At 38.5% G+C, this 16,286-nt stretch overlaps 1 protein-coding gene across 1 annotated transcript in view; it reads left to right on the top strand.

The window, feature by feature from the left end:
• Window positions 1–16,286, top strand: part of nup210 (nucleoporin 210) — a 113,586-nt gene that overhangs the window by 78,883 nt on the left and 18,417 nt on the right. The window contains exons 27-31 of the mRNA XM_059944105.1: window positions 137–268; window positions 448–606; window positions 2,442–2,533; window positions 10,444–10,618; window positions 13,031–13,206. Coding sequence (XP_059800088.1) covers window positions 137–268; window positions 448–606; window positions 2,442–2,533; window positions 10,444–10,618; window positions 13,031–13,206 — 734 coding nt within the window. The remainder of the gene's footprint in view (window positions 1–136; window positions 269–447; window positions 607–2,441; window positions 2,534–10,443; window positions 10,619–13,030; window positions 13,207–16,286) is intronic.

Genomic DNA, 16,286 nt, shown 5'->3' with positions numbered 1-16,286 from the left:
AAAGATACAAAATATTAACACAGCAGTTTAAAACCCATACGGTCAAGACAGTTAAAACATAATCTACTGTTGTACACACTTGAATTTGATAATATACATTGAAAATGGCAGTAATTTTGATTAATATCATTCACAGATGCCAATTTATGTAATGGGAATTACAAGCAATCAAACACCATTTGCATTTGGCAATGCAGTACCAGGATTGACATTTCATTGGTCTGTCACTAAACGAGACATCATTGACTTGGATACAAGACACTCTGAGGTAAATTGAACTTCTAAGATTACAGGTTCTGTTTTACTATTTACATATAATACCTATGAATATCATTCAAAGTATCTATACAAATGAACTTCAAGAAACAAACTCCAATATTGAAAGTATTTTAATTTTTTATGCAAAACTTAAATTTAACTGAGAGAAGTTTCATTTTCTGTTTCAAGGCATCTTTTCAGCTTCAAGCAAGGAACAATTTTGCAATGAATGTGTACAGTCGTGTTAAAGGTAGAACTGGACTGAGGGTTGTTGTACGAGCTACAGATCGAACGGCTGGACAGTTTGAGAACAACGCCAGGGAATTGTCAGATGAAGTGCAAATTCAGGTATTGCTTCCATCTTTTTTTTTACTTTCTTGATCTCATTGTGACTAAAGCATCATACACTAGCCAGAGTTAAGGCAAGGCACATTCAGCACACAACACAATTATACCCTCAGTAAGCTCCAAAAACTTCCTTTTGCATCTAGATCCCACCTTTTGCATCTAGATCCCAGACCTCTTTACCAGGGGACCAGAGTCCGAAATAAGATCTCCTCACACTGGTACACCTCAAGGACGTGTGCTTAGCCCACAGCTGTACTCTACACGCACGACTGAGTGGCTAGGCACAGCTCAAATACCATCTATAAGTTTACCAATGACACTATTGTTGGCAGAATTTCAGCTGGTGATAAGGAGGCATACAGGAGTGAGATAGATCACTTGGTAGAATGGTGTCGTAACAACAACCTTGCACTCTATGTCAGTAAGACCAAGGAATTGATTGTGGACTTCAGGGAGGGGAAGTCAAGGGAACACTCACCAGTCCTCAGTGGGGGATTGGCAGTGGAAAGGATGAGCAGTTTCAGGTTCCTGGATGTCAGCATCTCTGAAGATCTGTCCTGGGCCCAGCATATTGATGCAATTACAATGAAAGTTTGAGGAGACTTAGAACGTCACCAAAATTTCTATTGATACACCATGGAGACCATCCTAACTGATTGCATCACCATCTGGCATGGAGGGTCCACTGCACAGGATCGGAAAAAAATGCTGGAAATTGTAAACCCTGCCATCTCCATTATGGCACTAGCCTCCCCAGCATCTAGAACACTTTCCAAAAGTGATGCTTCAGAAAGGTGGCATCCATCATCGAGGACCCCAATCAGCCAGGTCATGCCCTTTTATCATTGTTACCATCAAGAGAGAGGTACAGGAGCCCTAGAGGAGATGCTCAACATTTCAGGAACGGCTTCCAGCCCCTCCACCATCAAATTTCTGAATGCACAATGACCCGATGAACACTACCTCAGTATTTTTTTTCACTCTTGTTACACTACTTATTTCATTTTTTTAAATTTATAGTTTTTATTGTGTATTGCAATGTACTGCAGCTGCTGAAGAAGGAATTTCATGACATAAGCCAACGATATTAAACCATATTCTGATTCTGAGTGAAGGCAAGAGCAGTATGGTGCTAAACAGCAAGTAATAGTGATCCTATGTCTGGGAGAAAATTCATTGCCCTTTAATCATAACCAGGAGCCCAAGAGGGATTGTATTTTTAGTGAAAGGTGTGTAGAACAGTCCAAGCTGTAATCTGTTTATTAGAATATGAGAGGAAAATAAGAAAGGGTTCATTGCCTTTTGGATTTGTGTTTGTATCCTTATCCATTTCCATAGAATCTAGTTGGCAGCATATATATATTTTTTTTTTTAAAAAGCGTTGATTTGTTCTGTAATCCTTAAAGTAATCTTAAATTAGTCACATGCCAGTGATAATAAACCTGATTCTGATAAAAACAAAGTCATAGAACTCAGCATCCAAAGATCCAGCAATCAGTTTTGACATTGGTTCCAAGTAACTGGGAAGTGTAATATCATTCATCTTACTGAGCAACCAATCATGCTAACTCACTGAAAGCAAACCAGGAAATTTACATTAAAAAACATTATTTCAATCACTTTTTCATGATTAGAGTGTAAAATTAGTGTAGAGGCTGAACTTAAATTTAATTATTCTTAAATGCTTTTTACAGTCCATGCATATAAAATGCTAAAGCCAGGGAAGCTCTAAAGAATTCACTTCCAAAAGCTCTTTCTATCACTGTATGCTTTGAACTGCCTGTATGTTTACATATTATAGAACTGTAAAATTGTTTTTTTCTTTTACCCTTCAGGTGTTTGAAAAGCTGCGGTTATTAAATCCCAAGGTTGAAGCACAGCAGATATTAATGTCACCAAACTCTTTCTTTAAAGTTCAAACAAATCGGTATGTTTTAAAATGTAACAAACAACTTGAATTCAGATTTTGCAAGATTTGAATGCTACCATTTAGATTTTCTGAAAAGCTAAAATAAATTAGATCCCTCCAAGTAATCTCGTTATTCAAAAATATTACTTGGTCTTGGTAGTGGCATTTGTGAATTTTGGTGCTCTGGCATTAGTTGCTGTTGTAACCTACCCAAGTATTTTTGTTCTTGCTTATGGTAATGTTGAATCCAGATATCCTTTCATGATTTTATTTAGCCTCCCAAAGACATTAACCATTACAAAACATGATACAAATGACTGACCGTATTATGATACAAAGAGTTAAAAATACAGATGACTGATGAAGGTTCCATGTCATTTTCTTCCTCTGATGCAGTTGGCCTTCATGTAGCAGACACACGAATAACGTAACCAATTTGCAAGCTGACATACGCGGGTCTATTCTTTTACTTTGATCTTCACTATTGAAAGTCAAGGTTCTGTTGCAAACACCAAACTACTTTAAGGATGTCTGATATTCTGCTTTAATTCTGATGCTCAAGAACAAGACCTTTGAACAGAGCGGAAATGATGTAGATTAAGGGATAAGCCAGCAAATTGATTATTATCTGGTATCTGGGAGAGAAAAAAATGGCAGTAAGGCTAGTTGATCACCTATTTAATTTCTCCAGCTCTGGGAATCTTTTTGAGCAACAGGTCATATTTCAAGTTGATCTTTAGGTTTCATCAGATTTCCCTTATTTTCAATCATGCAGTAATATGCAATGGAATGAAAAACACTAGGGTACATTCCCAAATTGTTTATGGAAAATATTCAAAAGGATCATTGTTCATGGTTATGAAATATTATTTGAATTATTAAATCTGTGTAAAATAAATGAAATGCTTAATATGTAATTAAAGGGCCACACTAGAAGGAATTATAAAGTACAACATTAGGAATTAAAGCTTATTGTACCTGATTGGGGAGCTGGTTTTCATTTTGAGAAACAGCACATTGTCCTAATACACTTTCCTTCCATACAGTCTGATTTGCACCCATAATGGCCAATACTGCAGAATGAATTTGTGAAGTATCAGTGGACTATCATGGAACCCTTGTGCTGGAAAAAGTAGCTTGAGTTAGTGGCCTTGATTGCAAATCAACACAACTGTTGAATAAAATCCCCAAAAGACCCTTACAAATGATAAATCAGTGAATTAATCCATCAATTCTCTATCTGTGATATACCCATGTACCCTAAACAGGATACCATCAAATAGTATTTCACAAGAATCTGGGATTGTGTTATGGATTTGTGACCATGGTGTTGAATTATTTGAGTAGGGGAGGATATTAATTACAGTAACAATTAATGGTGAAGCAGAGACTGCTTATCACAAATGAGGAAACTTTTTAGTAACTTGTATGGTTTTCTTCCACTACACCGCCAACCTCTGAAGCAAGTTCCACTACTTAATAATTTCATAGCTGATTTGACTGTAATCTCAAATGTACATTGCTTTTCAACTCTGCAAACCTTTCACCCCCTTTGCTTATCCAGTATCTACTTTAAAGATATCCAGAAACTCGATTTCCTCCTTTCTTTGAACAAGAGTTCCAAAAAGCTTGCAACCCTGCATAGTAATTCTGCCCCCTTCACTTTAAAGAAATCTCTATTTTAGATCCTCTCATAAGAAGAAATACCCTCTCCACATCCATCTTGTCAAAACTCCTCTAATGAAGTTCTCTTGTTACTCTGGTAGCTCCAGTAGGTGCAAGCCTAGTTTGTGCAACTGTTCCTCATGAGGCAGCTTGCCCATTCCAGGTATTAATGCAGTCTCCTTTGAACTGTTTCCAACATATTAACATTCTTCTCTGAATAAGGAGACAAACACCGTGCAGCACCCTTGAGATAGTACAACTAATGCTCTGTATAGCTGAAGGAGAAGCTCACTACATATGCATTCAGTTCCCCTAACAAAAGATGATAACATTCTGTCAGCTTTCCTAATTGCTTGCTGTGTGTGTGCAGAGTAGCGATTTGAAAATAATGAACTAGGACAGCCAGATCCCTCTGCATCTTAGAGATCTGGTATCTCTCAGCATTTAGGTAAGGTGCATTTTTATATTTTTCCTGTTAAAAAGGACAATTTCACATAGTGCTTCATTTGCTGTTTGTTGGTTCATTCAGTTAACTCACCTACACCCAGTGCAACTTCCTTGTATCTTCCTCACAACCTGCTTTACTATCTATCTTTATCATCATTGTACAGCATCTGGAGAAAAATAGATTATCATCGGTGAACATTTATAAGAACATAAATAACTGAAGCAAAAGTAGACAATCCAGCTCTCCAGGATGGGCTCTGCCATTCATCAAATTCAGAACCTGAGCACCATTTCCCTGCACTGTCCCCATATCCCTTCCTTTCCTTAACATTCATAAATCAATGTCTGTCTTGTGAGGACGAGAATTCCAAAATTTCACCAAACTTTTAATTCATCTCAGTAGCAGTCAGGCAAACCCCTGTTCTGAAAGAGGTTCTACTGCTTATAGACTCCTCAGCCAGTGAAAAAGCTTCCCTTCATCCAGCCAATCCAATGAGAACTTTATTTTGAATGGAATACAAGTATTCTGTATACATGGCAACACACACAAACTCCCGGGGGAAGCTCAGCAAGACAGGCAGCATCCATGGAAATGAATAATCAGCTGACGGTTTGGGTCGAGACCCTACCTCAGGACTGGAAAGGAAGGGAGAAGACACCAGAATTAAAAGGTGGGGGGGGGGAGGGGAAGAAGGCTAGCTGGAAGGTAGCCCCCCCCCCCCCCCCCCCCACCTTTGTATTCTGTCCTCTTCCCTATTTTCTGTCTTGATGAAGGGTCTCGGCTCGAAACAACGGGCTGTTTATTCATTTCCACAGGTGTTGCCTGGCCTGCTGAGTTGTCCAAGCATTTTGTGTGTGTTGCTTTGGATTTCCAGCGTCTGCAAGCTTTCTCATGTTTATTCTATATACAGTGTTCCCTGATGCTGCAAACTTTATCTCCAGATCAAGACCTTTGAATCTTTGTTGCATTTTCTCTATGACAAGTACGTATTGGGTATGGAGATCAAAAGTGTACACTGTCTTAGGTCCTATACAATTGCTCTAAAACATCCTTATTCCTGTTTTTACTCACTTCATAATGCCTGCCTAATCACTTACAGAGTCATAGAGTACAGCATAGAAACAGACCCTTCAGCCCATCTGGTCCACGCCTAAACCATTTAAACTGCCCACTCCATTGACCTGCACTGGGACAATAGCCCTTATTTCCCAACTGTCCAAGTGCCTATCCAAACTTCTCTTAAATGTTGAAATCGAGTTCACATGCACCACTTGTGCTGGCAGCTTATTCCACACTCTCGTGATCCTCTGAGTGAAGAAATTTACCCTCATTACCCTTACCCTTAATTTACCCTTAAACTTCTCACTTTTCACCCTTAATCCATGACCTCTGGTTGTAGTCCCATCCAACCTCAGTAGAAAAAGCCTGCTTGCGTTTACCCCATCTATACCCCTCATAATGTTGTTTGCCTCTATCAAATCTCTCAATCTTCTGCGTTCTAAAAAGGAAGTACTTCCTTATAACCCAGGTCCTCCAGACCCGGCAAAATCCTTGTAAATTTTTTCTGCCCCTCTTACAACTTTGTTTACATCTTTCCTGTAGGTAGGTGTTCAAAACTGCACACAATATTACAAATTAGGCCTCACCAATGTCTTGTACAACTTCAATACAGCATCCCATCTTCTGTCCTCAATACATTGATTTTTGAAGGCCAATGAGCCAAAACTTTCTTTATGCTGCTTTCAATAAATTACGTGCCTGTATTTCCGGATCCATTTGTTCTACCACACTCCTCAGTTCTTACTGTTCACAGTGTAAGACCTACCCTGGTTGGTCCTGCAGAAGTGCAAAACTTCAAACTTGTTACACATGCATTTTGATTTTCAGCATTTTGTGTGCCATCAACAATTATTTATCTTTTACTTATTAAAGAAAATCTCAACTGTTCTGTTATGTGCGAAATGAGTCTGGTATTTTGCTGCGTTATATTCCAACAGTCATGTTTTTGCCCACTTAGGCTTCATGGGGATAAATCAAACTGACTATCTATGTCTTTCAATACTTCCATCTAATTTTGTACATGTGATCCCTCATTCAAATCGCTGATGGAAATTGTAAATAGATAGAGCCCAAGCACAAATCCCCACTGTGCCCTTCTTGTCTCAGTCTCCTAAGACTGAGAAGTATCTGTTATTCCCACTCTTTGCCATCTGTCAGATAACCAGTTCTCGATGTATGACAGCATGTTCTCTAACTTTGACCAGCCTCCTGGCCAGAATCTTATTGAAGACCTGGCATAATCTAAGTGTACTACATACACTGTTTTCCTATCTATCACAACAGTCATAGAGGCATACACTATGAAAGTGGGCTATTAGTCCCAATTTATCAACACGCAGTGGGCATCATTCCATATTAATCTCATTTCCCAGCATTTGGTCCATAGCCTAAATGATTCAATTGCTCATCAACTCAGCTTCAAACACTCTGTCCTCTCCTCAAACAACTGGAGTGGTTAATCAAACAGTTTTTTCATATAAATCCCATACCCACTGCTGTTCATTTCTGTTATTTTGAAGGCATTATGCTGTTGTATCTTTCAAAGTTCAAAGTAAATTTTATTATCATCGTACATGTATGTCACCACATACAACCCTGAGATTCATTTTTCTGCAGGGAATACTCAGCAAATCTATAGGATAGTAACGATAACAGGATCAATGAAAGATCAACCAGAGTGCAAAAGACAAACAAACTGCAATTCCAAATATAAATAAATATAAAGCAATAGATACCAAGAACATGAGATAATGAGTTCTTGAGGTGAGATAATTGGTTGCCAGAACATCTCAATGAATGGGCAAGTGAGTGTAGTTATCCCCCTTTTGTTCAAGACCCTGATGGTTGAGGGGTAGTATCTGTTTCTGATCCTGGTTGTACAAGTCCTAAGGCTTTTGTACCTTCTACCTGATGGCAGCAGCGAGGAAAGAACATTGCTTAGTTGGTGAGGATCTCGGATGATGGATGTTGCTATCCTATGACAGCATTTCATGTAGATGTGCCCAATGGTTGGGAGAATTTTACCTGTGATGTACTGGGCCGTATCCACTACTATTTGAGGGATTTTTCATTCAAAGCGATTGGTGCGTCCGTACCAGGGTATGATGCAGCCAGTCAATATGCTCTCCACTACATATCTATGGAAGTTTGTCAAGGCTTTTGATGACATGCCAAACTCCACAGACTCCGAAGGAACTCAGCACTTTCCCTACTTCCAACAAAGAATTCGAGCATTGGATTCCTAATCTGATTTGTAACCAGTACTTGCATTTTATGACTACTGACGATTAAATTCCAGCTGATGTAACTTTATTTTACAGTTTATTCTATTTTGCCTGTTTTGTTTTTCAACTCTGTTAAGGTTGTTTAGAATGAATTGCCAAATTTAGGTAATGAAATGTTATCCATGAAGCTTTGAATGAAGGTACTTGGTTTCCCTTGGAAGCATTACTATTTATTGGTAATAGCCTTCTGCAGCTATTTGTGGATTTAATTTCACTTTATTTGAAGTGGATTTTTGAAGGTTAGCATTTGAATCTGCTTTATTTGATTAGGTGTTTGATGATGTGAAAGTATTGCCTCACTTTTAAGTGACTTTGCCAATAAATTTGATAGAGCAACTAAATCTGTAATTTAACTTTTGAAACAAACATCCCAGTGTTAAGAAAACTAATTTCCAGATAGAACGACAATTATTAGGTTGTCGCTGCTTTAATCTGCATGTTATCAAGTTTACATTTCTCTCCCTTTAAATAGCCCAAACTTACTTCAAGAGGATAATGCCTGTATAACATAAAAACATCACTTTTTTCTTCAGTAGTTACATATTAGCTATCCTCCATATACAAGCTAGGAAGTGGAATCTGACTTGGAGCTCTGCCGAATAATCATGTAAATTATAGCCACCCTAACCCATCCTATGCAGTTCTACAAGAAATCATTACAGTGTAAAAACGTGATGCTAGATCCGCACTACTAGGTTTGGGAACAGTTATTACCCCTCAGCCATCAGGCTCTTGACAAAGGAGATCACTTCATTCATCCCATCACTGAATTCTTTCCACTTTAACTGGACTCACTTTCAAAGACTTTTCATCTCAGTATTTATTGTGTATTTATTATTATTCATTTTCTCTTTCTGTTTGTATTTGCAGTTTGTTGTGTTTTTTTTCCACAGTGGTTTTTGTCTGCCCTATTGGGTATGATCTTTCGCTGATTGTGTTTTTTTGTATTTACTATGGTTGCCCTCAAGAAAAGGAATCTCAGGGTTGTATATAATAACATTAATAATAAATTTACTTTGAACTTTTAAAAAACTTGGCTAATTTTCTGCAGTGAATTCATTTAATACACGTTAATCTGGCTTAATTTTCTCAAGAGATGTTAAGCTAGCACTGAGTAATGGTAAAGTAGAACACAACTCTGGCAAGAGAGCACAATAGAAAGTAAGTTTACAATAAATTTCTGTCAGTTCAAATAACATGGACATATTGAATAGAATAACAATGCCAGTGTATTTGTTCAAGCTGACCGTCCTAGCTTAGCTCATTTAAATTTACTTGTATTCTTTCCTGATTAGGGAAAATTAATCATTTCATTTCTTTTGCTTTGTGAATGCCATGGATAAGTAGTGGGGGAAAAGATTCTTTTCTTTTTTGAATTAGTTGATTTAAAGAGTTAGAAGTGATAACTGCATTACCAAAAGAATGAGGGGCAAGTTAGCAACTTCTAGTAGTTGCATAATTTAGTAGTTCATATTGTTGGTTGTCTGTAACAGCTTTTAAATGGAAGGAAATTCTGTTTTGAAAAAGATAAAATTTAACAAGGTTTAGAGAAGTGGTGGAAGAATAGAGTTAAGTTGGGAGTTCCTGTAGCCAACTGGCACCATACTGAGATAAAATGTAAATGGCCATGTCTGAGCTGCAACATGAGATTCCAAACATCAGTTTTGAACTAGCAGAGATGAAGGAACTGAATTTGCAATGAAATATTTTATGCTTCCTAGCACCAAATTTCTGAATATTCTGTTACATTTTTGAACTATTTTAAAACTTAAGAACCAAAATCCCAGTTCCATTTATAGCCTAAGTGATTGAAGTCTTGGGTGACAAAGAATGTATGGAATTGGTGTAAGTTGTTTGACTTACGTAGATGGAAGTTCATACTTGGTGACATTTGAACTGTTTTGATGCACCAGTAATGATGCGTGCAGTTTAGATCTTGTTCCTCCAAAATAATGTTGCATTTCCTGTCAATTATTGTAATGCGAGCAATTTCCTAATGGTTGAATGTGCTTTATAGAGATTTCGGCACCTCTCTGAATATGTGTTGGTTGAGTGGAAGTTTTTAAGAGTGAATTGGGAAGAATGGGCTGAACTGACTAAAATGTTGAACAAAATATTAGTATAAGTTAATTGGTTGATCTCATCACAAGTAACGTCATTTGTTTTTGTACTAAATGAGAAGTCTTTGTGTTCAGGAGGCACGGAGCTGCAGGTTTACTACATGCCCACAGCTTTGTGATGGTTTAATGAACATTGTACTGCCATGGCTGGTTTAAAATCAATGTATATTTACCACACTATACTGCCTTTTTATTATTATGCTTTATCTTTTTGAACTGTGTTATAGTTAACTCTGCATGCCTCTGCACATCACTTTGGTTCACTGGGCTGAAAGATTTCTTAAAATAATTTGTGTTTGCTCAACAAAGATGTTTTTCACTGATAACATTTAATGCTTGTTTGATTGGCAGAGATGGCGTGGCTTCTCTTAGTTACCAAGTACAGGACTGTTCTGACAAATCTCCTGTGATACAAGTGGATGAAAATGGACTTCTGACTTCTGGTTCTATAACTGGATCTTGTACAATTGAAGTGAACTCTGAAGAGCAGTTTGGTATCAATCAAACTGTCACGGTTGCTGTTAAGGTCAGAATAAATCATTAGATTTTTCTGGTTCTCTTTTGATTTTTTTTATTATAGTTTTGAATTCATTGCTTTTACTAAATGTCAAGGCTTTGTCTTGATGTATTAAGAGTCATAAAGTCATAGAAAATTACAGCGGAGAAACAGGCCCTTCAGCCCATCTAGTCTGTGCTAAACCATTTAAACTGCCTAGTCCCATCAACCTGAACGCTGACCATAGCCGTTCATACCCTTTCGATCCATGTACCGATCCAAACTTCTCTTAAACGTTGAAATCAAGCCATGCACCACTTGTTCTAGCAGCTCATTCTACACTCTCACCACCCTTAGAGTGAAAAAGTTTCCCCTCATTTTCCCCGTAAACTTTTCACCTTTTACTGTTAATCTATGACCTCCTGCTGTAGTCCCACACAACCTCAGTGGAAAAAGTCTGCTTACATTTACCCTATCTATACCCCTCATAATTTTATATACCTTTATCAAATCTCTCAGTCTTCTATGTCCCAAGAAATCCTAACCTATTCAGTTTTTCTATAACTCAGCTCCATTAGTCCCAGTAATACCCTTGTAAATTTTCTCTGTACTTTTTCAACCTTATTTACGTCTTTCCTGTAGCTTGGTCACCAAAATTGCACACAGTTCCAAATTAGCCCATACCAATTCTTATACAACTCCCAACTCCTGCCCTTAGTACTTTGATATATGAAGGCCAATGTGTGAAAAGCTTCCTCACTGTCCACTGCACCCCCAGTCTCGGTGGCGTCCGCTGACTAATCCAGATAACCATATTATCATCCAGATCACTGATCTAGATGACAAACAACGATGGACCCGGCATTGATCCCTGCGGCACACCACTAGTCACAGGCCTCCAGTCAAAACCTCTTCTACCATTCTCAGACTTCTTCCACAAAGCCAATGTCTAATCCAGTTTATTACCTCATCTTGAACGTCAAGCGACTGAACCTTCCTGACCAATCTCCCACACAGGACCTTGTCAAATGCCTTGCATAAGTCCATGCGGACAACATCCACTGCCTGGCTTTCATCAACTCTTCTGCTAACTTGTTTGAAAAACTGTATAGGATTGGATAGCCAAGATCTACCACACAGAAAACCATGTTTACTATCCCTAATCAGTCCCTGTCTATCCAAATGCTCATGCATCCAGTCCCTTAGAATACCTTCCAGTAACTTCCCTAGTACTGATGTCAGGTTCACCGGCCTATAATTTCCGTGTTTATTTTAGAGCCTTTCTTAAACAGCAGAACAACATGAGCTATCTTCCAGTCCACTGCTACATCACCGGTGGCTAAGGATGATTTAAATATCTCGCTAGGGTCCCTGCAACTTCTGCACTTGCCTCCCACAGTGTCCAAGGGCACACCTCGTCAGGCCCAGGGGATTTATCCATCTTAAGACAGTATGCATCTCCTTGTCTGTAATCTGTATAGTAATGCCTCCACAATCTCTTCAGCCACCTCTTTCAGAACTCTTAAGTTTACACTATCTGGTCCAGGTGACTTCTCTACCTTCTGTCCTTTTAGTTTCTCCAAGAACCTTTTCTTTAGTTGTGGCAACTTCACACACTTCTTGCCCCTGATGCATGGAACTTCCAATATACTGCTAGTGTCCTCCACAGTGAAGAATAATGCAAAATACTTATTCAGTTCACCAGCCATTTCCTTGTTCCCCATTACTCTCCAGCATTATTTTCCTGAGGTCTGATGTCCATTCTCACCTCTCACTTTGCACTTTATGTATCTGAAGAAACTTTTGGTATCCACTTTAATATTATTGGCTAGCTTACATTGGTATTCTATCTTTACCTTCTCAATGACATTTTAGTTGCCTTCTGTTGGTTTTTAAAAGCTTCCCAATCCTCTAACTTCCCACTAATTTTTGTTCAATTATATACTCTTTCGTTGGCTTTGACTTCTTTTGTTAGCCATGGTTGTGTCGTTATGCCTTTAGAATACTACTTCTTTGGGATAGATATATCCTGTGGCTCCAGAATTGCTTCCAGAAATAGCAGCCATTGCTGCTCCGCTGTCATCCCTACCAGTGACCTTTTCTGATCAATTCTGGCCAACTCCTCTCTCGTGCCTCTGTAATTCCCTTTACTCCGCATAATACTGATACATCTGACTAATATGTTGGGGGAGATGCTACACACAAATTAAGTATATTTCCAGTTTATAACTATTGTTTACATTGATAGATATTTCTGTTTCACATTTAAATTAGGATTCAAATATCTGAAACTTAATTTTTTCAGTGATGCTCGAACCAAAGTATTCATTTGAAAATTACAGTAATTATACAATCTGCTTCAATAGGACAACAAAATAATGTGATGTTTTACATGAAACTACATTCGTGCTGCTTCCTCATGTGCTGCTTTGTAATTTTTAGGTTGCACCTGTCTCGTACTTGAGAATCAGCACAGGTCCTGTAATACACACACTCAACAAGGAGTTTGCACTCGCCATTCCAGTGGGAATAACGTTAACTTTGACTGTCCATTTCCATGATAGCTCTGGAGATCTCTTCCATGCTCAAAATACAATGATAAATTTTGCAATGAACAGGTAAAGCTTTGATGGTTTTGAAAGATGTTTATACTTGTGGATTTAAGAAGTAACATTCTATAACTCAGAACCTAATAAGGTGAACAAATTCTGTTTTAACTCTGGGTTTTATAAGCACCACGTACAAACATTAATGAAGCTTTGTTGCTTTGAAATTTGTTATACAAGTGTTGTTTTCACAGGTTGCAGAGTTGAAGATTTTTGAGTAGTACAGTATTATTTGTGGTAAAACAGATTGTAAGAATAATAATATTGCGCCATAGTACAAATTGTAAAGTTAGCAAGATGCTTTAAGACAATGGCAAAGATAAGAACAATGGAGAGGGTCAGGAGAGTTTGATTTAAAAGGGATTAAGAGTTTAATATTCCTTTTGGCTCTCTGTATGTTAAATGTGTCAATCTATGAACCTCTCCTAATGCTACCAGACTTCAGCTGAGCCAGTATTCATCAATTCTTTGCTCCAGCCCACTACAATGGATAATGAAGTTTGCCTCCTGTGACTTAATTGTGATGTATTTCCACAAGACAATTTGCTGCTAACCACTTTATTGGATTTGCAATGCATGACAGCAAAGGAGATCAAATGATGTATGATGCACTTTGTAAAACAACAAATCACAATCTGATGCTTAGAAAGATTTTGTGGTAACTAATGAGCAAAGGTGTAGGTTGCTAACAATGCATCTGTTGCCAACAAGTAGCCACTAAAAAGTCAAATAGATAATTGTAGTTTTATTCTAAGTCCCATAAGTTTATTTTTAATGAAATTCTCGGTACATTTTTTTTGAAATGCTGTCCTCTGACAGGAGTGTGAATGGGGTGGGGAGGGGAGAATGACTCCAAAATGAGCACATTTAATAAACTGGGTAGGGAGAAGACTTGGAATATTTGGTTACAGGAATTTCATCATCTTAAACTGCTGATCAGTTTGAGTTTACTAGAGCATCAGCTACTGATTCCATTTGTGTAGTAGTTTTAACATAGCCAACATATCCTAAGTAACTTCAGTGTTATGAAGTAAACAACATCATCATCAATCCACATATTTGGGAGATGATGACATTTGTTCTAAGCTATAAGTTTTTACAGACCTTTCCATGAGGATAAACAAAGTGTAATGGAGTAGTGACAGATTTTGCAAGGCTCGACTGCTGAAAAAGAGACCAGAATTTGAAGGAGAATCGATGAGGAGAAAATCATTAGACTTTGCAAGAAAATAATACATGGGCAAGGATCTGAAAGCAAGGATGAATGGGTGTTGCTTAAAAATGGCCCATTTTAGTCTGACAAGTATGGTTGAATATGAGGACATTTTCAGAAGCATTTGGTTTGCTGTCAAGTTTAGAGGGTGAAATGAGACTGATATTTAAATTGATGAATTCTAAAGCACAACAAGGGTGGATGAAACTTTCAGGAGTTAATTTGGATATCGTAATGAAGGTGGAAAGCAGGGCAGTTGCAGGTGGTATGGTTGGTTATCTGAAGCTTGTGGCTGAGATGAAACATCTTCCCCTTTCCCAATATTTAGTTGTGAGAGGTACTCTGCTTATTCGGTAGAGGAATATGCTGACAATTCAGGTCTCTAACCTTATTATCTTTGCACACGTAACCTTCACTCAATTAGGTGTTTGCTGTAAACTGCAGATTCAAGTGCATTTATTTGTCACATGTACATGGAAACATGCAGTGAAATGCATCAATACAACCGACCAACACAGTAGCACAACAAACACAATACAACCAACCAACACAATAGTACAACAAACACAATACAACCAAACAACACAATAGTACAACAAACACAATACAACCAAACAACACAATAGTACAACAAACACAATACAACCAAACAACACAATAGTACAACAAACACAATACAACCAAACAACACAATAGTACAACAAACACAATACAACCAACCAACACAATAGTACAACAAACACAATACAACCAAACAACACAATAGTACAACAAACACAATACAACCAAACAACACAATAGTACAACAAACACAATACAACCAAACAACACAATAGTACAACAAACACAAGACAACCGACCAATACACTAGTACTACAAACACAATACAACACAACCCAAGGATGTACAGGAGCTGCTCTCAAGTGTCACTATGCATTCCAGTGCCAATATAGCCTACCCACAATGTTCAGCAGAAGAACACCAGCAACAATAAGTTCAAATTCAAGTATGTAATAATCATTCAACTACACATGAATACAGCCTAATGAAACAGTGTTCCTCCAGGGCCAAGGTAAAAAACACAGTACGGACAGCACACAATATATATAGCACATACGGTTATAACGGCAGGAAAACACACAGGCTCACAAAAAAAAATATAGCCCAAGTCCGCAAGTGTAGATAGATGGTGTCCTGATCCAGCTCGGGCTTCCACCGAGCGAACACCAGACAGCAGCACCGACGAGGGCTCAGCCTTCCCACCCCAATATAGATTCCAACACACTCACAGAGTCCTCTGCTCTCTCCCAGGCTGCCTCCGTCGTCTCCTCCACTTTCCATCACCATCGATCTCACCGGAGAACCAGACTTGCAGTATTCTCTATTACTAATGACCAACTCGCACCATTTACTGGACTGTGCATCACCACAGTACACAGCAAGTCCAGACGATGACAACACAACAATGGTACACAATAATTCCGGTTCCATTGCTATCATGCAGCTCAGTGATGGGTACACCTGTGGTGTTTGATGTTCTTAACATCCAGCAGTGTCTTGCAATCATAAAAAAGACATAAACGACACACCTTTGGTTGTACCTAAACAGGCCACTGAGTCTGAGCATGCCACCATCTTACCACTGCAAAAGCAGAACAAGCCCCTTCCCACCATCCCACCCACTCACACACATGGGCAGATCTCCAGCCTCAGGACAGGCTGCCTCCAGAGTCCTTGGCCCCAGACTCTCAGACTCACAGACTTTGAGCCTGGACTCACAGCTACAAACAAGACCTCTGACTTCCAGACACAGTAACCCAGGGCTTTTGACTTTCAGGCCTCAACCTCCAGAATTGCTGGCGTCAGTCTTCAACCCTTG

This window comes from Hypanus sabinus, chromosome 19, assembly GCF_030144855.1.
Source record: "Hypanus sabinus isolate sHypSab1 chromosome 19, sHypSab1.hap1, whole genome shotgun sequence".
NCBI classification, from domain to species: domain Eukaryota; kingdom Metazoa; phylum Chordata; class Chondrichthyes; order Myliobatiformes; family Dasyatidae; genus Hypanus; species Hypanus sabinus.
Note: the sequence above shows the minus strand (reverse complement) of the source record. Positions and strands in the feature narration are given on the sequence as shown.